General features: G+C 44.8%; 1 protein-coding gene across 18 annotated transcripts in view; it reads left to right on the forward strand.

Moving 5' to 3' along the window:
• Positions 1 to 27,035, forward strand: part of LOC117429370 (rap1 GTPase-activating protein 2-like) — a 76,828-nt gene that overhangs the window by 47,483 nt on the left and 2,310 nt on the right. For 11 of the 18 annotated variants that reach the window (XM_058997982.1, XM_058997994.1, XM_058997996.1 and 8 more), the window contains 21 exons: positions 5,721 to 5,805; positions 9,781 to 9,816; positions 11,968 to 12,012; positions 14,869 to 14,901; positions 15,201 to 15,410; positions 15,902 to 16,005; positions 16,868 to 16,985; positions 17,650 to 17,703; positions 18,069 to 18,152; positions 18,256 to 18,356; positions 19,158 to 19,287; positions 20,064 to 20,219; positions 21,655 to 21,726; positions 22,439 to 22,525; positions 24,175 to 24,309; positions 25,325 to 25,462; positions 25,558 to 25,670; positions 25,836 to 25,949; positions 26,162 to 26,276; positions 26,446 to 26,563; positions 26,709 to 26,779. In XM_058997982.1, the coding sequence (XP_058853965.1) occupies positions 5,721 to 5,805; positions 9,781 to 9,816; positions 11,968 to 12,012; positions 14,869 to 14,901; positions 15,201 to 15,410; positions 15,902 to 16,005; positions 16,868 to 16,985; positions 17,650 to 17,703; positions 18,069 to 18,152; positions 18,256 to 18,356; positions 19,158 to 19,287; positions 20,064 to 20,219; positions 21,655 to 21,726; positions 22,439 to 22,525; positions 24,175 to 24,309; positions 25,325 to 25,462; positions 25,558 to 25,670; positions 25,836 to 25,949; positions 26,162 to 26,276; positions 26,446 to 26,563; positions 26,709 to 26,779 (2,119 nt within the window). Of the gene's footprint in view, positions 1 to 5,720; positions 5,806 to 7,170; positions 7,314 to 9,780; positions 9,817 to 11,967; positions 12,013 to 14,868; positions 14,902 to 15,200; positions 15,411 to 15,901; positions 16,006 to 16,867; positions 16,986 to 17,649; positions 17,704 to 18,068; positions 18,153 to 18,255; positions 18,357 to 19,157; positions 19,288 to 20,063; positions 20,220 to 21,654; positions 21,727 to 22,438; positions 22,526 to 24,174; positions 24,310 to 25,324; positions 25,463 to 25,557; positions 25,671 to 25,835; positions 25,950 to 26,161; positions 26,277 to 26,445; positions 26,564 to 26,708; positions 26,780 to 27,035 lie in introns of those variants that run through there. The other 7 variants (XM_058997983.1, XM_058997992.1, XR_009308383.1 and 4 more) reach the window with 6 other exon arrangements.

A 27,035-nucleotide genomic window follows, 5' to 3' on the forward strand; every position in this document is an offset into this window, starting at 1 on the left:
TTGGGATTGCTCCCGTTAACCAATGAGAATGTGAGGGTCACTGCGGCTGGCAGCCGCTTCTTAAAATAGCCGCTCATTAGAGAGGATTACTTGAGATATCTCTTGGTTAACTATTAACACTGCTGCTCCTGTGTGTTTAACTACAGAGCTATTACACAGCCTCGTTCACACAGGGGCGCTTGATTAGCCCAATTAATAAATATGTACCACAACTCGCTAAGTGGATGCAGCCACGGTAATGCTCAACAGTGCAGTCTACAGCATTTTAAACAGTGCATCGTTGTCTTTTTTAAAAAGGAAGTTTATTGCACCAAATACAGAATCCTGTTTTTGCTGGATTTTTCTTTTTGGTCTGGATTCATTCTTAGAATCAAAACATTTATTTTGCATTCATTTTCGCAAAAATAAAAGCAGATTGTTTTTAGTATTCTTTTTCCTGTTAAATGCATTAGCGCATTTTCACCATCCCTTGATCACGCGTTTCAAATACAGATTCAATCTGGAGATGCTAGAGCTCTGGAAGAGTCACGCATCCCTTTGTCTCGCTGCGTTTTTGTTTTTCGAATGGGAATTTCAAGCAGGTGGAGTACAAGGTGTGACATTGTTAATTAGGCAGACTGAACTGCTACGACTCTCAATACTACTGTACTCCAGCCCCCTGGTGGAGAGTCGAGGAGAAGCAGAGTGAAAAAATAACAACGCTAACACCACGTTCTAATTAGAGCCTGCGCTGTGATGACGGAGGGCCTGAATATCTTACCAGTACAAAATACACTTCACTTAACATCCAGTAAGCTCCTCCTGCTACACTTCAGTATCTGAATGATACAAGACTTCAAGAATGACAAAGAAAAGAAAAGAATCATCTATAGAAAGCGCAGCACCACTGTTAGGATTTAACCATGACATGTGCAAAACGCCTGATATTTTACTAACCCTAGCGTCTCTCTAGTCTGGTTTTGATCGCTGTAACGTGCCCGAGCATCCTGTTTTTTCTTACCGGGCTCATTTGACGGTTGTTTTTGGTAATAGTGTGAATGTCCTCCTCTTGTGGGATAGCGGCGTGCGTGTGCAGCTGTCTGTTTTTGTCCCCTAGCAGATCGAGAGCAGGTCAGGAGTGTGGAAGCTTTATGTTTGCTCTCAATATCAACAGTGAGCAAACAAGCTTCTGTGAGAAAAAAAAAACACACTCGCAAGATAAAAAACAAAACAACAGGAGTAGCTTTCAATGCACAATAGACTCCCTCGTCACCAGTAAGCCAGCGTCACAGCTTTTAAAAACACAGATCCTCTTGCGATGAGCGCGTTATCAGGCACGCTGTGTCAAAGTTCATTTATTCTGGGGCTCAGTTATCCAGTTATATTGCTGTTCATGTAAATTGTCATTCAGACGTAGATAAACAGAGCCCATACTTACACGAATATGATATTTGATACTTGATATCGGATGACAGACAATAAGGACCAGTTCTATTACCAGTTTAACAACTTCAATGAATTAGCAAACTAAAGCAAAGTATGTGGCAGGTCTATGGTATAAAAGCTGAGTGAATGGCTTTGTGCAGTTCAGACACAGGGCTGACATTATGTGCAAGTGTAAAGCTCCTCAGTGTATATAAAGACATGATTGAATGTGGCTAGCAGTATAACCCAGCTGCTGTATTTTAAGTGAATCCACCCCTGATTGCGTGACCTCTAAAGATGACAATGAGAGTGTTGCAGAATCTGTTGTCATGTATTCCGATTGTGGTGCAGAATATACACACTGCCTTTTGCATTAAAAGCAGAGCTGTTTGCGTTTGATAGATGTGTAACTTTTTTCACTCTTGTCAGGCTGCGTGTCTGCCAAGGTCTATATTTAGAACTAACCTTGTAGCATTGCCAAGAGGCAGGTGAGCTGTTTCTGTTTCCTTAGGAATTCCTATTTCCTTAGCAAGTATTAGCCATGTCTTCATGCTACACTTTGTATTGAACTTCACATAGGGAGAGCTGTTGTTCTTTCTTCCCCAAAGAACAGCAATGTGGCTTTTTGATATTAAACTACCATGTTGCCGTCATTAGACCAGCAGCTCATCTGAGGCTGATGAGCTGTCTCGCTGTGCCGCTCCAGTTCAGACACTCTGTTTCTGCACTTTGTTCTCTGAGCTCTGGCTAGATCAGCCCAGCTGGGTGCTGGGGTTTGTTCCACTCTGTCTGTTACAATCAGTAACGTCCTGTGACTGCCTGTTTGATTGAAGGTGCCTTTGAATTAGGAGCTGCTGTCTGTCTTGCGATGGGGAAGAAACGCAGAGAAGCTCTTCACAGAGAGGAGGGTTAGAGCACAAGGTGGAACTCAGAAGAAAGGACCGTATGTCTAGTGGACTGACGTTTACAGCTAGTGCCTTTATCACTTGGTCAGCCTTAGCCAGTGCTTTTAAGCTTAGCACAGAAACGATGACCAGAGGACACAGCTGGATATTAAGTGGTGAGACTTCGAACAGACTTAATTAAGAACACTTTGGGAGTCGACTGTATTAGTCATTTTGTAGCTAATGTCCTGTGTGACAGAGAGGAGGCTGGGTGCGGACCTGCGCTCTGCAAGCAAGCGTCTTAACCACAATGCAAAAGGCTCGTCTGCATTCCTGGCTTTAGAGCTTTTAACCTCGTCTCATCTCCACCAGCAGGGTTACACCGGCTTAAAACAAGTTAAAAAGTAAAGCCTCAACTAAGACAAACGCAAAGTATACTGTGAACATATGCACAGCAGAGCCGTGGGGGAGGTGAAGGGTTAATACACTCTTTTAAGTGACCTCGCTGGTGTGTGATTGGTTGGATTGTGGGTGGGAGGGGTTAGATTACCTGTGTGATTGGGGCATCGGGGATGGAGCGCACCCCTGAGGCTCTGGACACCTTCAGACATGAAAATGAATCTGTTTACCGCCGCCTACTCCAGTGAATTCATTAATACAGACTTGTCTATTGGCGTGAAATCACCTTTTAAAATGTGTGTCCCCGAGTAGGACATACCGTATTTAAATTATAAAAAAAACATTAATGTGTGGGCAGAGTAAGTCATATTTTTATTTTATTTTTTATGCAGCATGAAATTAGATTTTTATGACAAGAGAGTAGCTGGTATTTAACCCTAATACTGGATTCAGCTTTCATCACGATAAAATGAGACGGTTGTGGTGAGGACTGTCCCTTTAAAGATCCCTTCTTGCAGTTACAAGATTTGTCCACTGAGTGTCACTCCGTACTGTCCAAAAAACTTTTGAAAAGCCGTGAAAGAAAGTTGATGCAGGCGTCTCCTCTATAAGCTCAGTGACGAGTGAAGGGATTAGCAGGGCTAATTATTTCAGATCAGATTGATCCGGGAGCTTACTCCTTATCTTTGAGCTTGAATATTAATGTCTTTAATTAAACAGAACCGCAGAGCAAAGTCTTCAAAAGGTGAGCAGCAGTGTCACAATCTCGTTTTACCTGTAAAACCTGGAGCGGAATGGCGCTCCAGGCCCGTGATTGGCTGCCTTGCTGTAAAGGGTCAATGTGGTGATTCTCTGACCAGCTTATAGGAAAGGACTCCGCTCTTTGATTTTGACGTGCTGTTCACCTTTGAGCTGCTTCCGTGGCCAGACAGTTTAATCCGAGCCGGAGGTCAGCGATGAGTCGGCACTCTGCAGACGGGGCGGGATTTAGGAGATCAAGATAATTAAATATCGATAGCCATCGAAAACGCACTGCCGCAAACCACAAGCTGCTCATTGCTTTCTCCTCTGAAGCGCTGCATCCCCTGGAAACGCTCACCTCTCATTTACTCCCCTAAGAAAACACCATGGTATAGTAAATAGAATAGTTTTGTTGTAAGATGCGGTACTGTCCTCTTGTTTAAATTGAATTTTCCACCAGTCTCCCTCGTTACAGAGCAGTTTTGTGTCGTCTGGCAGATTCTGCAAGCTTGCAGTTTGCACCTTAATCCAGATCACTTATACTAACACAGAGCAGTAAGGATCCAGGCACTGACCTTGGTGGCATATGTTTCAAAATATGAACTCTAAATGCCCTTCACAGGGCTTGTCTGCAGATCCTTGCACAAGACTCCTATAGAAGGGGGGGGGGGACATTCTTAAGATTTTAAAGTTACCCTCATCATCAATGGCTGACCCACAATCACATTATACCGCTGGCTTCAGTGCCAAATACAATCCTGGAACAGGACTCCTTCGGGATGTCTCTAAGATTCAAGCTGTGTTTACAGCTCAAGCACAGATGCACCCACTGTCCTTTAATACAGTTTCAGAGGTTAATTTTTTTCAATTTCCACTGGAAACACAAGACGGCTGCAAAGCGCTGAAAAAAAAAAAGCCTCGCAGTGCAGCCTGTGTTTGCTAGCTGTTATAAAGAGGTTGATTGTATGTCTATCATGCAGCAGCATCAGTATCCCTCTGCTGGAACATCAGGGCAAGGATGGGCAAAGCAGATTTTCAAGACAAACTGTTGCAGCAAAACACCTGCACAGAGTAAACACTGTGCACAGGAGGTGATGCAGGGATGGAAATAAGACTCCTATTGCATAGCAGTTTCATCCATCCCAGGTTTTAATGCATGCTTGATTATCCGCAGTGTATAGGTAACAAGCTCTGATTAAACTCCTAGCAAAACCAGGAATGGATCAAACCGCTACTGTATGCAATGGGAGTCTTATTTCCCTCCCTGTGATTTATTGACCTCTCCAAGTTAACATTACTACACTCAATAGCAATGAAGTGAAACCAGGTTCATCAATTTTAGGCCGTCAGTATTTCTATACCTCAAAGTCTTGCAGTGTAAATCAGAAAGACATGCTGACAATAGCTCCTGAGTGTCCGTCTTGGACTGAGCGATCTCAGACCAAGCCCAGGAGCTACATTACTCAACGATGGCATCTTTCTCACTGCAGTTTGAAGTGTCCTCTGTGTCAGACTAAATGCAAATGCATGTGGCTTGAAGGGCAGATAGACCAAAGTTATTACTAGACAGACATTAATAGCTGCCATTTAGCTCTTTTTAGTGTTTTTGTATATTGGGTTCCATGTACCCTCCCCAAAAAAGTTATTGCTGGAAATCAAGTTGCAATCATTTCTTATTAATTCTGTACATTTCACCTTTAAGAATGTAATATAGTGACTCTAGTGGATATAGATTTCATCACAACGACTTTGCCATGGTGACAGGCCCATTATCTGCCCGGTGTCTTAGCAACACCTGGTGATTTTATGCTGCTATGAAACAGATTGTAATCCCGTACCTGGGCTGCGTGCTCCCTGGGCGGGGCGTGCACCTCCTCTGTCTGACAGTCCCAGCAGTCCCAGATTTGTTATTATTAAAGGGTTTAATTACAGCTCAGATATGCGTGCTTTAATAAGAGGGCAGGCTTGACTTTGTGTCTGTGTGTGTATACTGGCTATGTTTTCCCTGGTGTGTTATTAGGCTACCCTATGTTGTGTGTTATGAAGTTATTAACATAATGAGTCCGCTGAATGGTTTTCAGCATATGAGAGATCTAAATCTCACAGGACAGTAGGGCTCAGCTGAGAGGGGTCCCGTTCCAAGTGACAGGTCATCCTCTACCTGGTTCACTCATCCAGCATGGTGAAGCATTGCCAGCAGTAACAGCAGGTGTACAGGGCGTGACTGAGGTGTCGTTTCCATGAGCAATAACACGCCCTTAATGATCTTTTTGTTTGCTTGCTTGCTTGCAGGAAGCAGGAGATGCTAAACCTCTCCGATGCACCTCTAAGTGACCGGCCACCCTCCCCTCCCCGCACTGCACCCCCCAACATGAAGGTAAGAGCCACGGCCAGCGGCTTCATCCCACGCCAGCAGCCTCATCTCATTCCACTTCCTAGCAGAATCGCTTCGGTACCATGTGACTCCATGTAGTATAGGCCAGTTTGGGCCAGTTGAGGCTTTTCAACTCACACCCCAATGCATTCTGGTAAGTGTAGTCCTGCTGTGTAAAGTAGACAGGTCAAATAAACCAGAATGCATTGCAAGTGGTTGCAGGACCGTGCCTTTTAGGTTTACTGAGATGGCTACCTTAGCAGATTGAAATGTCAAGCAGAATTATACAAATAAGGTGGTGTGAAAAAACTGAAATAGTAATTTAGACAACAGCTATCAGGCTTAGAGAGCATTAAAAGCAAGAGAGAACAAGTGGGTCTTGAGAGTTGATTTGAAGCGAGAGACTGTGGGAGCTGCACGCACTGAAGCTGGGAGAGAGTTCCAGAGAGTCGGGGCCATGAAGCTGAAAGAGCGCTCTCCCAGTGTGGGGCACAGTGCAATGCGTTACCAAGGGTATGTCGCACCGTACCTATCTGTGCTTTACCTTAAATTCACTAGGCTTTTACTGTGCTTTACTCTGCTGTGCTTTTCCCATGGCATGCTTCAGTATTTTTTATAAGACATTGACAGACAGCAGGAAGAGAAGAAGGAATGGAACAGAGAAGGGCAGAGGAGTAGGGTCACCCGGAGTTTTCATCCCACGAGGGGTGAAGGCATGTCGGTCGCTATGTGAAGCTCAGTGGGTGTGGTGAGCCGCCGGGAGGTTAGGTAGCTCGTCGTGGCAAATGGCTTTTCTTCCAAAGCATATCTCCCTGATGTTTGCACAACGCAGGAATTTACAATCTGTGATGCATTACACTAATATTAATAACGCCAAAGCTGTTTGACTGCTAACTCTTGTGCTCACTGTAATCATTAAACAGTAAACCTACATACACCCGATCCCTAGGAGAGAGCCCGATGCATAGCTCATAAGGGCTCACCTGGTAAAGACACTACCACACAGTGTGAGTCACACAGTCAGGGCAGCACAATGCTCCTGTAGCTCCCCAGAGCTGCTGCGGGGTGTTGCCGTGGTAACGGAACTTAATGAATGGACACAGAGTTTAAAAGTGAAAAGTTACACAAGTGCAGCAGGTTGCTAGGCACGCCCCACAGCCAGGCTGATAAGAAAGGCATTCTAGTTGTTTTGCTATGAAACCGACAGTGACAAAACCAGGACGTGCTTCTGTACTTGACAGAGCAGTTCCTTATAGACCAATAAACCTCAACAACCAGTCTTTCCTGTTCTTTAAAAATAAAAACCCAACACAAAGCAGCTGGCGCGGGAAGCCCTTGCGATTTGTTGTTCCACGGGGGGGAAGTTGACAGAGGGAGGGAGATGCAGGAGTCAGTGTGAGAGAGGAATTCCTGTGCCTGTGTCAGAGAGTCTTGCCCTGAGTGCGTTGCTCATGCAGAGCTGAAGAACTTCTCACACCAAGATGATGGGCATACTTAGGTCCTGGTCTCTGGTGAGTGGGAAACAACAGATTTGTTTCATTAGTTATTATTACTCTTGTTCCCTTGTAAAAGTCTCCCATGGGAAAAGTATAGCAAAGTGTAGTGAAAGAGCAGAGAGGTATGGTAAAGCATATGGAAGCATTGTAAAGGTCAGAGAGGTATGGTAAAGCATAGGGAAGCATTGTAAAGGTCAGAGAGGTATGGTAAAGCATAGGGAAGCATTGTAAAGCACAGAGAGGTCTGGTAAAGCACAGGGAAGCATTGTAAAGCACAGAGAGGTCTGGTAAAGCACAGGGAAGCATTGTAAAGCACAGAGAGGTCTGGTAAAGCATAGGCAAGCATTGTACAGCACAGAGAGGTCTGGTAAAGCATAGGCAAGCATTGTACAGCACAGAGAGGTCTGGTAAAGCATAGGGAAGCATTGTAAAGCACAGAGAGGTCTGGTAAAGCATAGGGAAGCATTGTAAAGCACAGAGAGGTCTGGTAAAGCACAGGGAAGCATTGTAAAGCACAGAGGTATGGTAAAGCATAGGGAAGCATTGTAAAGCACAGAGAGGTATTGTAAAAAGTATTTAAAAACATGGCAAACCAGGGTAAACTATGGAAAATGCATATTATAACCACGGGGCAAGCATGGGAAAAGTGCAAAAATACAGTGTTAAACTTTTATAAGGGGTCTTGCTGATATTCTTCTTTCAGTTATTATTGTTTGACTTCTTCAAGATAAAATCATAGGGAAAGCATTGGGGACACACTAACTAAGAGGAACTACAAAAACGACATGAAAACTATGATGATAAGATCGCTACAGCTGTAAAAGCCCTGAGCACAAGCAGGACATGAACCTGCTAAGCTTCTGAGCAAACCAGTATCTGGGGGAACTTCCTGATCATTGATCAGCCTCAAGAACAACACAAACACCACCAGTAGTGAATGTGAGGGCTCACAGAGTGCGCTATGAAGAGGAATCGGAAGGAGGTTTCATCAATCTGACCGCTGCTGGTAACAAGCACCACTCTGTGGAATGAGAAACATCATTACAATCGAGAAAGACCCTGCTGAGGTTTCTGTGGCCTCATGTCGAGCCCATCAGTCCAGAGAAACATTCTGATCCGCGGATCAATGGAGAGTAAAGCCGGGGTACCCAGCGGGGGTTCAACTCGCCCCCTGGTCTTTTTAACACAGGATCAAGACAAATTCTACCTGCTGTACCGGTGGCTGAAACACCTTTTCCATCATGTCAAAGGAACACCCTGGAAACTGTACTGTTCTGTTTCTTTTGTTCCCAATGAAAGGGCTGATAATCTTGTGTGTGGTATTGCAAGCAATACAGTTTATTTGCAGTACTGTCTGAGCACCTAGTATGTGTTCAGTGAGAGTGTGTGCAGATTAAATATTAACACTGAGATAATATTATACAGTCTAAGCCTTTATAAATGAAAACAATACTTGGTATAACCCTATCAGGGCATATGCATCCTACTGCATTACTGAATGTTAACCTCAGATCTTTGACGCAATAGTACAGCATTGTACCGGAGCTCTATATGAAAGTAAAGGTAAGCGAGACACGATTATACGATTCTACCTTTATTAATGTATTGCAATTTAATTCCAGAAGGGGAGCAAATTCTCTTTAAATAAATAAAACCCATTCGTCTACTCAGAGGCATAAGAGTAAAATATTTCAACTGATTGGCAAGAAAGCTTTATCTTGGTTTTGAATGTGTGCGACGTTCACGTCAATAGTGTCATTCAGAGTGCTTGAGCAGAAAGGGGGTTCATTTTGTGCTTCAGTGTCTCTGCAATCAATTCAGGCAGCAGCTTGTGTCTGCTGTATGTTCATGTGTGTGTGTTTTAAAAAGGTAGTTATAGGGTTATTTGAGAGAAGAGTCTAGTACGGTTCTTAAATTCTGAATTGGGATTAATCAGAATGAAGTGATTGGGAGGTATAGATTTTGAACTGGTCCTATCTATAATCTAGAATAGGACTGGGTTGTGACATAGCAGTACCTGCCACAGTGTTGTCAATAAGGTGCCGCTGTTTTGACGAGTTGCACAAAGTTCTATAGTTGTACAGAAGTGTGTGCCACGCATACTGTACATGTTTCAAGCCTTGTCTAGACAGCTGTGATTCCGAGTAGTTGTTCTGCTCCTAACAAGGATGAACCAGCGATTTGTGTTCACAGCAATTTATCACACATTAGTTCTCAAATGCTGTACCTGTTGATTTGTCAGGAAGAAAATAAAGCGAGTGTTTGTGTGGCGTTGGCAACAGGAGCAGTGTGATCTGCAGCAGTTGGTGGCGAATCAATGCCACTCATCCTGCTGAGAATTTGCAGAGAATCGGAAGCACAGCAAAACACAGATGGGGGTCACTGTTATTGAAGATTGTAAAAAAACTACACGCTTCACCTCTGGGCTTCAGTCTTAATCCGAAGAGAAACTAAAACATCTCTGTTTTGTTTTCTCTTTCAGTCGGCAGAGTTCTTCGATATGCTGGAAAGGATGCAGGTATGTTTTCATTTTGTGGGGGAATCGTCTCGTTGATGCATGAAGGAAGAAATTCTGTTTAACACAGTTAAAAGATAAGTGAGAAATGTAAAAAAAAGTGAGTCATTTAAGAGCTTGCGAGAAGAGAGAATAGTTTCATTTCATTCACATGTAATGAATATTTATATTCTAACCCCTCAGTACACTTTTAAACATATTTCTTGACTGGTGAAGTACAATTCAACACACTGCTGCAGTATGTCCTCTGTTTTGTCATTTCAAATAGTTTCACAAAACAAACATTACACTTTAAAGCTGCAGTGTGCAGTGCAAAAGCACATAATGGAAAACCACATCTGTAGGTGAAAAACACTTGAATTAAAAACGCTACATTTCAAAACATGAGATTTTTGGTCCACTAAATTAAAGGGCTTTACATAATCTCTGTAAATTAGAAATTGCAGTGTAAAAAAACAACACAAAATAATACATTAAAAGTAGCACGATAGCATTAAAATGTTCAATACCATAAAATGCCTGAGTTACAAGCTCTTGCAGTGTCTAAAATTAATTTTTTTTTTTTATATATATCATAAATATGGATTATAGTGTAACAGGAAAATGTACCTTCATCATTGATGATGCAAGCAATTGTCTGAATCATTAATCATTAATCATTAAGAGATTTTAATAAGCAATATGCTTGTCCTATTTTTGCACCAAAAATGGAGTTTCTGCAATGGTGTGGCCATTGAATGCTGCGTCTTTGCTAGTAAATTCTTTTCTTTCTTTCTTGGTTTTTATAAAAGTAGGACTTATCACATACTTGCACTGCTGGCTTCGCGTGCCCGTGGAGACAGGGAGTGTGGATTTCTCTTTGTTTTATTATTTGCACTGCTGTAGAATTTTAATCAAGCAGAAAAAAAAAAAAAAAAAAGTTCCTTTTTCCTTTCTGTTCTCCTTGCGGAGGTGCGGACGGATTTTGCTTTGCACGCTGTTTCCTGGTATTAAAACAATCGCAGCACAAGTTTTTATTCTAGCTATTTGATGTCTGATTATGATGCAATGAAAGAGCTCTAGTGAGGAAAGCACACACTTTCAGTACTACTCCGGGCTATTGCAACGCCAAGTTAAATTCACACGCTGGAACAGCTGGCTTCACCCTCCCTGCTGTGTGTTTGATAGAGCAGAGGGAGGATGTTGCAGAGCAGGCGGTGGTGTGGGTGGGAGCTGTGTATAATGTATAGGAAGTGCATACTGTGCATGTATTATACATGTAAGTGCAGCCCTCAGCGGTACATGACCGCGCTGGTTGAACTGAATTCTTTCTTTTAACATGACTTCACCAGATCCCACCCAGATCTCATTTCCAGTTAGGTACCTGGAAGGCTGCTTGTAATAAATAGCTCCAGTTGAAGACAATGAACTTCGTCACATGGTGATATTTACTGTATTGAAAACGTCGCTCTGAAAGGGAGTGGAGTGGAGTCGACAATGCCATTGTAAACAGCAAGACAATCCCTGCAGTCATTTCTCTTTTAAGACATCAGAACATCTAAGATAATTACTGAGGAATAAGGAATGTCTCAGTTACTTAGCAAACATAGCATTCCTTTTGTCTTTATTATTATTATTATTATTATTATTATTATTATTATTATTATTATTATTATTATTATTATTATTATTATTATTATTAATAACATATTTGTATAACACGTTTATAGATTCGGTAGATATTGATTGTTTGTTATGCACTAATCGTTACCATTAACCCTTATTGAGTTAGCAAATTGAATGAGCTGTTGCCATTTGGTTAAGCTGCCCTAAAACTCCTGCTAAAGGTTTCAGCTCATGTCTACCTCAGTTAAAAGATGAAAGCATTGACTAAAACACCGGGGCATCCACAATGGTGTACGCCTCACTAGCGCCGGGCTTTCTATAAAATCTCGAAGTATTTCACCAAGGAGCAGCGCTGTTGTCTGGGGACCTCTGGATCCCATCCCCTGAATGTGTCTCATGAGACAAACTAATGGTTGAGCATCTCAAGGGGACACATCTTACAAGACTTCAGATAACCAGTAAGACCAGTCTAACCAGAGGTACAGGATCCCCCTCCCCAGGGCTGTGCGCTCACCCTTTAGTTTGATCTCGATCTGTTTCTGAATCCAGGTCCCAAAAGCAGAAGAGCAGAAAAGTGGGACCCAGAGAAACAAGGTTAGCCACCACTGGTTATCTCTGTAATTCTGAAAGGAGACTCCACCCATTAGCCAGCCCCTTCATCTGTGTTGTTGTATTTATAGACCCTTATTGTATTTACTGGGGTTGGACAAAGAAACATGAAAGACCTGTCGGTAAGGTGCAGGGCTAGCATGGGTGTTTACATTCTCAAGGGTGTCTGCAATGATCACTGCCTTTAACTCCATTAGGGGAGTAGCAAAGACAGCTGGAGCAGTTCACAAATCTATTTATATACTGCAGAAATACACAAAGCGGGTTGGGCATGGTTTGCATGAACAGTAATGTGAGGGACAGCCCATGTGTTACACATGGCAGGCGCTTCCTGATTTCTATTGCCCAACCCTGAATCGTATCCATGTTTTGTTGCTCAGTGAGGGGCAGGCTACTTGAGGTTTCCTCCCATGTGTGTTCAATTCCCCATTGTGTTTTTATTTTCCGTTTTTATTTTTCCTTTTCTCTGTACTGGGTGGTCTTTGTATCGACAAGCAGGCGGAGACCAAGGCTGACTCAATACTTTGGCGCCTTCTTGCATTAACACAGGGCCCTGAGACCTTCTTGTGAGGTCACAGACCAACGAATGCATTCTCACAATGCAACTGTAGCAATGCCATTAACAGGCAGCTTTTAACAGCTCAAAATGGAAATATTCATTCAGAACAATCCATCCAAAATTCGAAAGTTAAACTTCGAAGAAGTTGCTTGACTGAGGAGTTCATTCGATCAACCCATAAGCCAAAGTTAAAAAATAAAGCATTTCACAGCACTGGAGATTCACCCTGGATTTGCATGGAACACCTATCTGAGATTACACCCAAAGTTAAGTGCTTGACACGGGGGATCTGTGGAGCAAATCGACCTCTTCTTATAAGATGCAACTTAGGGAACAAATAAGGCACAGGCAGTGATCCTGATACAGCGGCACACTGCACGTGACTGCCCTTTCTCTGCCATTGCCACTCAGTACAGAGCCACTGCCACTGAAGATCCTTTGCAAAGGGAATGCATGTGTCATCGTGTCTGCAGCATGCAATCACTTCTTCATGCAGTCCAGTATCTCACTGAGGTTCTTTGTGGGGGTCTCCTTTCCCAGCTGGTATGCATAGCTCAAGTGCGCGATGCTATACTGTACAATAAGTGCCTCTTGATGTCATTTTAGCAGATTTACAGCATGTCATTGGACTGTAGGGCGGGTCTTTCCAGGAACTCCAATGGTACTCATTGCCCAGAGGAACACTGTGTGTGAGATTTAATGCATGCATTCCAGCTCACTGTTTTTCAGAGAGGCACTTATTGTGAAAAGTGGATATGTATCTGTGTATGCGGTCCAGGGCTGTGCTGCTTGTGTTGTGTAGTGTATTGCACAGTGTTGTAATGTTGCACCTGTTGTCTTAGTATCTCATGAGTTGTGGTTCAGGATTTAGGGTCGGTGTAAGGAAAGTGAAGCTCTCTCTCTCTCTCTGTCTCTCTCTCTCTCTCTCTCTCTCTCTCTCTCTCTCTCCGTATGCAATGGGACAATGCGTTGTAATCCATGTGAACATGAAGCATCAAATGTATACTTGGCTATACTGTACACTGTATTGTGGGGCGTATCTTTTTTATCAAAGACCCCATTGTTTTTTTTTAAAGGAGCAGTTCTGTAGTTCTGCACTCATAAAACATGAGCTTTTGGGAAGCAACAAAATTCTTCTAAGGACATGAATTGAAATTTTACAGTGGGGTTGTTCAGGATTGAAAAGGGAAACCGGGAATAAACACGTTACCCTTATGTTTGGTATCACTTTAGACTTTAATTTAAAGGGGAACTGTTATATAGATTATATAGATGTGTTATTATTTCCAGTCATAATCTATAACTGCTTACTCTGCTGTTAATAACAGGCTTATAGATTTGTATGTATATGTATATAACCACTTTGAAACGTATCCCTAAACTACTCTGAGTGCGTTAAGTAATTGAGCAGCTCTGTGTAAGAACCCACTCGATAACATGCTCAGTTCCGCTCCCCCTGAGCAGCTCAGAGCGGATTTCATCTGTGATCTGAGAGGGAGGGGGAAAAACTCTCTCTCTGAGCCACTCGCTCACTTTACATCCCCAGTGTCACGTGCTTAAGGATCCAGTGTTAACAGAACACCTTTAAATTGTAAGGTTTTAGAAACAGGAATAAGACATGAATGCAGCACTAACACTGTTAAAACTTTTCATTGTGTGGGGCAATAAACTCTGAGAGCTTGATAATATAATACCAATTAATCACCTTGACTTGACTAGAGGTATTTATTGATGGAAAGTCTATTTGAGTGATCTAAACCCAGAAACCTGCTCTTTGACTTGTATTGGGGGAGGAGGGCACTGGCAGGATTAATATTGAGTTAAAGGCAGGTGGTATTTATGTTTTGAGTCTATTGATCGAGGAAAGCAGGAGTACTGTATATAGGAACACCGTACATGCTAGATGTTTTGTTTACTTCGTTTTCTGTTGACGGATAGATTTCTCAGTTTAATATCTTCAAATGCCATGGATCTTGTAATAACAGGTGAGACCCTGGGTTTCAGTCACAGAATCCTCAAATTAAATATTTGCCTTATACAATATATGAGAAAGGTGTAGGATGAGTTATCTCATGGTATGTAATTAATGTGTGGTACAAAACACATCTGCATGCTGTATATTTTAATATTATAGATTGCTATAGTTATAGATTGCATATATGCCTTTTGCGTATAATGCAATTAATTCAGTGTATAGTGGGTTTTTTTTCACAGTAACGCTGTGCACATCCATGTGTTATTAAATTCAAACCTGCATCAGCTGTCTTTTCTTTTTCTTTTAGGATGATTACATTCCCTATCCACGAATTGAAGAGGTGAGCCCACTTTGTATTTAAGCCATCCATCTATCTTTGTCTGTCTGGCTGTCTGTTGTAATGAATCTCCTCCTAGGGTCTGATCAGTTATAATATTGACAGCAGCATGATACCCGTGCACCCCTCTCAACTCGAGAGCTCACTCTTGAGTTGAACAATTGCCTCTCCATTCAGTTCAAGGGGCTGAGATGTCAACTCATTACAGTGTCTGTCCTTGTTTCTGTCCATCGGCGATGTGCAGTCGTAGTGCCCCCTTAAGAAATGCTTGTTCTTGGAACTTACTTGAACTCTGTGTTCAGATCCTGGAGAAGGGGGGTCCGTACTCGCTGGTGATCCTGCCCCAGTTTGGGGGGTACTGGATCGAGGATCCTGAGAGCGTGGGCACCCCCTCCTCGGCAGACAGCAGCTTCTACGAGGAAGAGGACGGGGGCTTGAGCCCTGGCACCTTCGGGTACAAACTGGAGTGCAATTGCACCGCGCGTGCCTACCGGAAACACTTCCTGGGCAAGGTCAGTCACTGCCTAGCCAGCAGAACTTCTCCGTGCTGGGTTACGTGAAGCGGGTGCAGCTGGTGGTAGTTTATATGTTATTAGGTTACACCTGTAACTGGCACACCTGTATGTTTTTAAACATCCAGCATTCTCCAACTTGTAAGAAGACATTGAGAGTAACTTCTAGTCGAAACTGTTGCCCTAGAATTGTTTGTTTTTCTTCCACTTTTAATTGCAATCCTGCTAAATATCGCTGTGAATTATTGACGCTGCAGAGCTGCCTAGAGGTTCAGGTCAATGCATTCTTCAAAATCCTGTTCTTGTTGTGCTAAGAAAATCTGCTTTACGAAGTCTCACAAAGGATATTCCCATGCTGAGCCCTTGAAACCATTCATGTACGCTGCTGTGGAGAGCTGCAGGAGCTTCACTGCGGTCACAGAACCTCTCTACAGTGTTTTACATTTCTGAACACTGCCAGCTTCCAACCTCACGGTTTCTCGTCTCTACAGGAGCATATGAATTTTTACTGCAGTGGCAGCAGCCTGGGAAACCTCATTCTCTCCCTGAAGTATGAGGAAGTGGAAAACCAGGAATACCTCCGAATAATACTCAGGTGTGGGCACAGGAGTGTATCAGTTATTCTCAGTGTGTTAATGTATGTATGTATGTATGTATGCAGGAATGTATGTATGTATGTATGTATGTACGTACGCATGTAACAGTGTTGGACAAATAACTGGAAACACTATGCAACAATTTCTTATAAGAAAATAATAACTAAACCCTGAAAAACTGATAGAAGGCTGAGAGTAGGTGCTCGGTTGGCAGGTGCTTCTGTATCGAGCACAGGGGGAACAGTCTCAAAAGCACAGGCTCTTTCTCACCCAGAACAACTGAACCACGTTACCCTATTAACATTGCTGTGGCAGGTGTTTCTATTTCCTGCCCTACGCCTGTATATCATCAGAGCAAAGTGCTGTCGTACTGAAACACTATAATGAAGAACAAATATCCTGGCTGGTCATTCTGCAGTCTTAGTTACAAATGTATTTAGTAAGCGAATAGACAGCAGACACCCCACCCCCAGCTCAACCTGTTTTTAATATTTTCAGCAGCCCCAGTATATTGAGCAAAATAATACTGAATTAATTGCGTTCATTCAAACCGAGTTGCTAATGATTTTTAACCTTGGAAAAAAAAAGACTAAAAAGCCAGCCACTTCCAGCGTGTCCTCTGATCTCTCTTGCTCTCTCTCTCTCTCTCTCTCTCTCTCTCTCTCTCTCTCTCTCTCTCTCTCTCTCTCTCTCTCTCTCTCTCTCTCTCTCTCTCTCTCTCTCTCTCTCTCTCTCTCTCTCTCTCTCTCTCTCTGTCATCGCCTCTAATGAAGGCCAGTCACACTGAGACACTGTTCCTATGAAGGCCAGTCACACTGAGACACTGTTCCTTATGATTCTCCTCTCTGCTTCCCCTCGCAGGTCCAAAGTCAAAACCTTACACGACAGAATCTCCCTGGCTGGACTCTGCAAGCTTCCCAGCATCCCGCAGATAGCCAAGGTACAGTACAGAGCCCCAGTGCCCCTGCAGATAGCCAAGGTACAGCACAGAGCCCCATTAACCCAGTTAGTTACTAAAGTGATTGTAGCTACCAAAGTGATCTCATAAATAGAGCTGCATGAACCACTTCTTTGATTTTTCAGATTGATCTTTGGTGTTGACCAGGCTAGTTGACCGTTGCAAGTGAAGAACCAGCTGCTTGGGTCTGCATTGCTGTTCTCCACAGAGTCTAAGAAAAGCAGCAGGCATTTCAAATCCAAGCAGCTGTTTCTTCACTTGTTTCACTTTGAATGAACTCAGAATAATCGGGTCGTTCAGCACTAGCCGTAAATCTGGAAGCTGAAAACCTGTTTGCTAACGTGTGTGTCCTTCAAAGTTTTTAATGGAAGTGCAAAACATCAGAATTATGGAGCTTGTTAAAAATAATTCCAATGTAACATCCTGTTCATTGTGATGAGGTGCAGGGTTTAAGCAGTTTTTGGAAAAGTTAGAAGACGCATTTTTATCTTGCAACAGATCAAAAAACAACTAATAATATAAAACAAAGCCATTGTAAAAAACACAATCAACGTATGTGCGCAGATTCACTGAGCGTTTGCTTGTTGATCGCATGTTATTTGTGCAAGGTGGACTGGGTTTGAGTGTTGCAGTCTGGAATCAGTGTGTATCCTCACCTCATGTCTGTGCTGCTGACTGCTTGCAGGCTCTCTGTGATGATGTGACTGGTTTGAAGTTCAATCCTGTGCTCTACCCAAGGGTAAGTGCCTCTATCGTGCTGTATCTACACCCAAGGGGGGGCAACCATAGCACTGTAGCGATTCAAACTGAAGGATTCTGTCAAACCCTTTCCCTTCTGTAACAGTTAACAATTTCATCATTACGTCAAGGAGAAGCCAAACGCATGATGCTATGGGAACTCACAATAGATCACTTTTATATTACTATTAAAAAAAAATAGCATTTAACAGTACATTCTACAGTCAGGTTCTTGTTTGTTTGTGTTAGTTGCCATGACGTCATGTTGGAATGCTTGTCAGCTATGAATGGAACAGTAGAAGGCACTTGGAATGTTGTCAATACTGTCCTCTGATTGGCTGAATCGGATTCCTGTTGATTTTTCAGGCGTCCCAGCTGATAGTAACTTACGATGAGCATGAAGTCAACAACACCTTCAAGTTCGGCGTGGTCTATCAGAAATCTGGACAGGTGAGTCCAAACGACGGCCTGGGCCAAAGCAGGAAGATCAAGGGTCAGGGAATACGTCCCACGTGTGGTTATAGTGAACTAATAATGCGCTCACCTCGTTCAGATCTCCGAGGAGCAGCTCTTTGGAAATAATGAAGAAAGCCCTGCTTTTGAAGAATTCCTAAACTTACTTGGGGACAAGATCCAGCTGCAGGATTTTAAAGGGTAAGTGTGCAAGCTCCTGTGATGAAACAAACACACAGTCACTATTCCCCAGTCCCAGCCAGCCTGTCAGGCTGCTGCAGGCTTAATCGGAAGTGTTTTTCAGATGTGAATCTTGGGAAGGGTGTGACTCACTAAAGCCTGGAGTGTGGCTCCACTTTTCAGACAGGTTGCTTCTGATGCGTTTGCTGTTCACGGGGTTCAAATGCACTGGCTGTCCCAGGGAGCAGGGTTCAAGGTTAAACCACATGATCAGTCAGGGATGGAAATAAGACTCCTGTTGCATAGCAGTTTCACCCATTCCACGTTTTAATACCAGCTTGATTAGCCCCAGTGTGTAGGTAACAAGCTCAGGTGTGTCTTAATAAACTCATAGTAAAACCAGGAACGGATCAGACCGCTGTGCAATGGGAGTCTTACTTCCATCCCTGTTTTTAGTACAGTACGTTTGGCTGACTGCAAATGTGCATATCTGCAAACATACGGGTAAAAGTGCTTCACAGTAATCCTAGTGTTATTATTAAGAGGAATTGCAATGATTCGCTTAAAGGACAGGAGTAAGCAGTTTCAAAAACGATATTAGTAAGTCTTCAAGTTAGTTTTGAAGGACTGAATATATCTTGAGTAAAGATTGAAATTATATTTAGCAGTGCCCAGTTTTTATTTATTTATTTTATTTTTATGTAAGGTCGCCAGTTTGATCTTCCGGTAGTTAAAAAAATAAATCGACCTTGGTAAATGTGCTGTGCTGTGCTGTTTTAATTGCTGGCGCTTGTTTATTGAATTGGCTCCCCTGTTTTTCAGTTTCCGAGGAGGTCTTGACGTGACCCACGGCCAAACTGGTGCAGAGTCCGTCTACACTGTGTTCAAAGACCGAGAGATCATGTTCCACGTCTCCACCAAGCTGCCCTACACTGAGGGAGACACGCAGCAGGTAGGGCTTCATTCTCTGTCTTCACACGCACGGCTGCAGCAATGCAGAGCTTCTGAGTGACGCTGCAAACACACCCTGGGGTATGTAAGAGTGGGAGAGCGGAGAGTGTCTGCTGTTTGTTAATGAGGTGCAGAATGATGACAGTGCTGGAGGGACCTGAGTGCTATCAGTGCTCATTATTAAGGGGTCCGGGGGCAAGCGCTGGAGAGCTGTGTGATTGGATGAGTTCTGATTGTTAACGTACAGGGTAATGATAGCGCTGGAGAGCTGGGCATGCCTTGAAGATCAGAATTAAGGTGCAGGTTATTGAGTGCTGATTTATTATTATTTAGTCATTTAGCAGACGCTTTTATCCAAACGACTTACAGAGACTTGGGGGGTGAACTATGCATCACAACTGCTGCTGCAGAGTCACTTCCAATTGGACCTCGTTTGTTTTACGTCTCATCCGAAGGACGGAGCACAAGGAGGTTAAGTGACTTGCTCAGGGTCACACACAGTGAGTCAGTGGCTGGGATTGAACTGGGAACCTCCTGCTAACAAACAAGCCTCTTTCTCTAACCACTGGACCACCAAGCCTCCATTTAGCTTTCATTGTTAAGGATTAAGGTGCAGTTAAAGGCTAAGTGCAGGAGAGCTGAGCTCATTATTGAGGTGCAGAGTGGCAGGCTTGTGTGTCTATAGTGGAGCAGAGTAGCTGTTCTGGCAGGCTGGGGGGTTTGGAGGTTGTACCGTACCAGTGTTGCCAGCTTTGTGCTTCCTGTTCCCCTTCCCAGCTGCAGAGGAAGAGGCACATTGGGAATGACATTGTAGCCGCGGTGTTTCAGGAAGAGAACACACCTTTCGTGCCGGACATGATCGCGTCGAACTTCCTGCACGCCTACATCGTCGTGCAAGTCGAGGACCCCTGCACGGACCACACCTCCTACAAGGTAATCTAGAACAGGGGTGGAAGCAAGACTCCCATCGCACAGCAGAGTGATCCATTCCCGGTTTTACTAGGAGCTTAATAAGACGCACTTCCTGAGCTTGTTACCTATACACTTATTACTCTTATTAAAACCTGGAATGGGGGAATCTGCTGTGCAGTAGGAGTCTTATTCCCATCCCTTTAGAACCGGAATGCCTTTCTTCAAGTGAATAGGATCTGTGCTCTCCGTACTGCACGAATATTGTATATGCCCTTTAAAGGGTACTGGCCCTAGATTGAGCAAAACAATTAAAATGTTGTGGCTAAAATGGCTTTACCTTTTAGGATGTCAATTACTTAGTTGCACTGTAATTCTGTCATTAGCATTATTATTTTTTGAAGGGAATTGTAATGCTTCTCTTAAAGGGCAAGCCAAATATGAGTTAGTGGTGATGGCCTGCAGCTTTTGAAGGGTTTATGTGCGCTTGACCGTGCTTAACACTATTATTTACCCAATTATTTACCCTCATTTAGGGTTCATTGGTAGTGAGAAACCTTTAACTTGAATATCTTTGGTGCGTGTGTGCGCGTGCGTGTGTGTGTGTGTGGGCGCGTGCGTATGTGTGTGCGTGTGTGTGTGTGTGTGTGTGTGTGCGTGCGTGTGTGTGTGTCAGGAACAGCCACTGTAAGAATTCGCGGTTCGAAGCTCTAATAATACCCTTGTCCTTTTACCCAAACCTCCTGCTGATTATAATTCAGAGCGAGGGCTGCCACGTACCTGACCAGCCTGCTAGCTTCACTGCCATCCAATCACAGCCGCGGTGACGCGTGTCAGAGCCCCAGGCCCTCCCAAGGTGATCTCCACCGGCAGCAAGGCTCATATTTGACTATTCATCTGCTGTTGCTTCCAGTGACTTCCACCCGACCTCAAAAACACAGACAGGCTTTTTTCTTTCTTTTTCCCCGTTTTCAAAGACTCCAATTAAGCAGATCCGGTGGAGCTGGCACCTGCCTTTGAGTTCAGGCAGCTAGCAGAGGTGATTAATCAGTCTCTGCATGTTGTACAATCTCTTCCGCCTCGCCTCTTCTTATTAGTTATTTTCAAGGCCATTTTTCAAAAGGCCAGTTTTTCTCAAAGCACACATCTTTTAATGGTTATCTTACAAGACTACAGTGTGTGTGTGTGTGCGTGCGTGTGTGTGTGTGCAGATACATTTACAATTCTTTAAATGAACCTTCAGAGTTCTATTCCCCTCCACTAACTGTTTCCATCTGTTTTAGAATGGGGATTTATTGTCATTTTTCAAAGCACTGTTTAAACCTAAGAGTCTTTAAAAAAGCATTTCTTCAATCAGTCCTTCAGAATGTTGTGAATAAGGGCCTGTTAGGGTTTTGAGTTGATCAAGATTGACGTTTTTCCTAAGGAATCCTTTCTCTGTTCATCCTGTGATTGACAGGTGTCAGTAACCGCGAGAGAGGATGTCCCTCCCTTTGGTCCGTCCCTGCCAAACCCGGCCGTCTTTAAGAAGGTAAGGAGCTTGCTGCATGGCGCGGACCGCGGACCCTGTCTGTATTTTGCTTTGTTTCATATCTAATGGACCTGGTATCAACGTTCCCGAACCCACAAGCATTCTTCCAGTCTACCAGTTTAATCGCTCTACCTGTCATGCATCCGCTAATCCAGACAGCTTGGGTTTAACCCAGCAGGGTCGATTCCTCGGAGCATTAAGCAGCTGAAACATCGTTTTTCATTCAAACGGTCCCCCAAGAGAGCACTCAGGTCCATCAGGGACTGTGGGCAATGCAAATTAGCTGTGACAGAGTAATGAGCTTCAATAGCAGCTTCCCAGCTCCCTAACCAAGGTGATCGCATACATGATATGCAGGGTTTAAAATGCAGGGCTCACCCGGCTGATCCTCTTGCAAACCAACACATTTTAATGCGTGTCATGAAAGAATTGCAGCTTTATTATATTGGTTGCCTTACGGATTTGACTGAGGTATGGCTGCGACTTCTGAGCATTAATTTGCACAGAGTTTGAATAACTCCTTCAGGCATGATTTTTTTAATTCAAATTTTAAAACAAAGCTGACCTGCCAAAACTTTGAAAAAAAAACAAAAAAACATGATGGATCATAAAATAGATAAATAGCGAGGGAACCTGGCATGGCACAATCACACACGACTGAAGGGGATTCATTAATAATGACCTGAAATTGGACTTTTCCTTCCCCCTCCAGGGTCCGGAGTTCAGAGAGTTCCTGCTTACGAAGCTGATCAACGCAGAGAATGCCTGCTACAAGTCCGACAAGTTTGCGAAGCTGGAGGTGAGGGCAAGGCCGGGGCGTTCTCTGTCTCCTCTCCCTCTGCTTCGGAGAGGAGACAGACCTTCGTATGCTAAACAAGACCTTCGTTAGCAGACAGAGGTGTGCCTCCTTAACCTTTGCAGAAAGGACTGGGGCGCGTCAAACTCAGTTTGTCTGGTAAAACCACCTCGCTGCCGACACTCTGAGGCTGCGGAGAGATTAGAAATGCCATTCTGTCCAAACACTAATTATAACAGGCTGGGTTTGTACTGTGAATGACGCTGCACTTATCACACAGCCCTGCAGTTACCAGAAGCAGCACAGAAGTCCTTGTCTTGACTGGATACTGGCTGCCTTGCAGACTAATAAGTGAACAGTGTTCTGGTAGTTTAGCTGGAAATCAGTAATCTCAAAACCTCTTTCAACTGGCAATTAAATATAAATATACTGCAACCCTGTCTCTGACTCTTTCAGTCTCTCAGTCTCTCTCTGACTCTCTGTCTCTCTCGGGCTCTCTCTGACTCTCTCAGTCTCTCTCTGATTCTCTCTCTGGCTGTCTCTGACTCTCTCTGACTCTCTTTGACTCTCTCAGTCTCTCTTGGACTCTCCTGAGTCTCTCAGTCTCTCTCTGGACTCTATCGGACTCTCTCTGGACTCTATCGGACTCTCTCTGACTCTCTCTGAGTCTCTCAGTCTCTCTCGGGCTCTCTCTGACCTCTCCCTGTCTCTCTCTGACTCTCTTTGACTCTCTGTCACTCTCTGACTCTCTCAGTGTCTCTCAGGCTCTCTCTGACCTCTCCCTGTCTCTCTCGGACTCTCTCTGACTCTCTCTGTCTCTCTCGGACTCTCTCTGACTCTCTCTGACTCTCTTTGACTCTCTTTGACTCTCTCAGTCTATCTCGGACTCTCCTGAGTCTCTCAGTCTCTCTCTGGACTCTATTGGACTCTCTCTGTCTCTCTCGGACTCTCTCTGACTCTCTCTGACTCTCTTTGACTCTCTCAGTCTATCTCGGACTCTCCTGAGTCTCTCAGTCTCTCTCTGGACTCTATTGGACTCTCTCTGGACTCTATCGGACTCTCTCTGGACTCTATCGGACTCTCTCTGGACTCTATCGGACTCTCTCTGACTCTCTCTGAGTCTCTCAGTCTCTCTCGGGCTCTCTCTGACCTCTCCCTGTCTCTCTCTGACTCTCTTTGACTCTCTGTCACTCTCTGACTCTCTCAGTGTCTCTCAGGCTCTCTCTGACCTCTCCCTGTCTCTCTCGGACTCTCTCTGACTCTCCCTGTCTCTCTCTGACTCTCTCTGACTCTCTCTGACTCTCTCTGTCTCTCTCGGACTCTCTCTGACTCTCTCTGTCTCTCTCGGACTCTCTCTGACTCTCTCTGACTCTCTCTGACTCTCTCGGACTCTCTGTCTCTCTCGGACTCTCTCTGACTCTCTCTGACTCTCTCTGTCTCTCTCGGACTCTCTCTGACTCTCTCTGACTCTCTCGGACTCTCTCGGACTCTCTGTCTCTCTCGGACTCTCTCGGACTCTCTCTGACTCTCTCTGACTCTCTGTCTCTCTCGGACTCTCTCTGACTCTCTCTGACTCTCTCTGACTCTCTCTGACTCTCTCTGTCTCTCTCGGACTCTCTCTGGGCTCTCTTTGACTCTCTCTGACTCCGCAGGGTCGGACGCGGGCAGCGCTGATTGATAACCTCCACGACGAGATCCACTCACAGACGATGGCCATGCTGGGGCTGGGCTCCGACGAGGATAAGCTGGAGAACGGCAGCCACCACGGCTTCCTCGAGTCCTTCAAGGTAACTCAGCCAGGAGACGCACTGCGATGGGATGGGGCTTTCAAACTGACTAACACGGGGGCATCGGCAGACCCTTGCACACCAGACCCTGCCTTCATCCAAATTGAAAAAAAACTGTACAGATGTTAATTTAACAAGCGTTTGTTATCGTATCTCCTCGCACACCAAGTCATTCAAGAGGATCCGTTGATTTTGGAACTGAAATCATTTCGAGTCAAAAATGTGGGCAATCGGCAAGCACTGTATACACTGACAGATGATAAACAACGAGAAGGTATCTGGTGTGCAATGGTCTTCAGTCACGCTGCTGCGATTTTAACTTCTAGGCATTGGTGTAGGTTCTTTCACCCAGGAACACAGCTCTCTTCTCAGGCTGGCAGTGTGCACGCTGGGGGCCAGTGTATTCTCATGTTGGTCATTGAGCGTGATGTGTTGGGAGGCAGTTTGCTGTTCGCTCTGGCGTGACCCAGGCTGTTTGATTTGCAGGGTCTGAAGACTGCGGCCGCTAAACTCCTAGAAGTCTTGAAGGAGTCTCGTTTGCAGCGGAGAGCAGGGCTGGCCTGTGTGCTGGCAGTCTGTTTTTATTTTGTTTTGCAGATCCTGTAGTACAGCTCATGCAACAATAAAAATCCACACATGTTCACCAACACGCTTTGTTCTCTGGTCGGTTATTTTGTTTTCACGATAACTCCAGATGACTTCCGTGTCTAATTCACTCAAGTTGTGAGGGATCACTCTGAACCGTGTGCTCAACACAACTGCTATGTGTGTATCATGTCTTCCCAGAACCCCTTTCAGCTCCTTGTGTACAGTGACTACCCTCTGCTGGCTGTGTGCCCTTACTGCATGTGAGATACCAGTGGAACATGAAGAGGGGAAAATAGAAAATGATGTTGTTTATCAGGCATCCACACATGATTTCCTGATTTGAAAAACCTAACCTGTTATTTTTTTTCTTTACTACATGAATCTATTTATTTATAAGCCACAGCGTGTGTCTCTCTCTCTCTCTCAGAGGGCGATCCGCGTGCGCAGCCACTCCATGGAGACGATGGTGGGCACCCACAAGAAGCACCACAGCGGGGGGGTGCCGGGCAGCCTGAGTGGGGTGATCTCCCAGAACAGCAGCGAGTGCACCAAGAGCACCTTCTCGGTGAGTGTGCGAGGGGCAGGGTGTGGGAGGGAGGGAGCGAGGGGGTGCGGTGCCCAGTTTGAATGCTCACCGTGTGTTTCCTGGGTGCCTTCCAGCCTCCGGTGCTGTCTGCAAAGAGCCCTCTGAAGAGTCCAGGGAAGAGGCGATCTGGGCTGTTCCCCCGCTTGCATGCCAGCACTGAGAGCCAGGGAGACAGCCGGACTCGATGGTGAGAGGGGAGAGGGGAGGCGTACCACAGCTCCACAGCACACTAGTGTGCCCTGAAGAACATATGCAGGATCACCTTGAAGATGTCCCATGCCCTGGCAATCTGCAATACACTTGGGTGTCTGGTGTCTAACACTCTCTCTCTCTCTTCTCCCTCCCTGCTCAGTGACAGCCTCTCGAGTGCTCAGAAGACCCCAGACAGCGGCCACGTGTCACAGGATGTGAAGTCAGAGACCTCCTCCAATCCCAGCTCTCCTGAAATCTGCACCAATAAAGAGAGGTGAGTCCGCCACAAAACACCGAGCGAGAAGTTCCAGAATGTGAGAGACGGGTTCCGAACATTCTTCAAGGAGAATTCCAACGACCGGAAACAGCAATCCAGAACCTGCCTTCACCCAAGATGTTTCAAATCAGTAACTTTGTACTGCGGTTGGGTGCTAGTCCCATCTGTGCTGGACGTGTGTCTGACTGCAGCGCTGTGCTTGTCCGCAGGTCCTACATCAAGCTGAAGGACAGCAGTCGCTCCAACATCTCCCGCTCCTCCTCCAGCACTAGCAGCAGCAGCATGGCCGGGGAGAGCGAGGCCCTGGAGGAGAACGAGAGTGCGGTGAGTCCGGGGGTGCATCACCCACCCTGCTGAGCAGCTAAGGGGAGCCAGAGATAGGAGGGATGGGTCCTGGTTTTGTAGCTTTTCCTTCAGAAAACATTGGGTCTAGTCGGCTTGCTTAAACGTTTCTCGCTGGGACAGCCTGACCGAGCCGTCCTCTCTCCTACAGAGCAGCCAGCCCTCCACAGCCTCCCCGTTCCGTGGCGATGCGTTTCTGTACAGCCCGTCGCTGAGCTGCGATTCCCAGAGCTCCGCCCCTCCCGTCATCATGTGCCGCAGCCCCACAGGTACGTCCCGGGACACGGGGAACCGGAACGAAGCTGGGAAATGGTGTGCAAACCGGGAATTCACTAATATAATATATTTTTTGATCGTTTGACTCGTCTGATCTGACCGATTCCTCATCTGTGTATCCATTCTCTCTGTTTACAGACGTGAAGAGCAAGACGTCTCCAAGATCCAACTTGAAATTCAGGTTCGATAAACTGAGCCACTCCAGTACAGTAAGTATAGCACAGCTCACGATCACAGTGACAGCTCCCGGCAGTCAGTACAGTGCATGACCTGGATAGCACGCTCATGTAAACAGAGACTTCCAGTCTTACTGTGGAACAGAGCCTGTCTCTCTGTCTGTCTGTCCTTCAAAACAGTTCAGACACATTAACCCTTTAAGGCGTGTTGTCAGCATCACTGGATGTTGGTATCGTGATGACAGCTTTTTTAATATATATATTAAAGTTAGTTATGGTTGTGCCTGTA

This window comes from Acipenser ruthenus, chromosome 24, assembly GCF_902713425.1.
Source record: "Acipenser ruthenus chromosome 24, fAciRut3.2 maternal haplotype, whole genome shotgun sequence".
NCBI lineage: Eukaryota > Metazoa > Chordata > Actinopteri > Acipenseriformes > Acipenseridae > Acipenser > Acipenser ruthenus.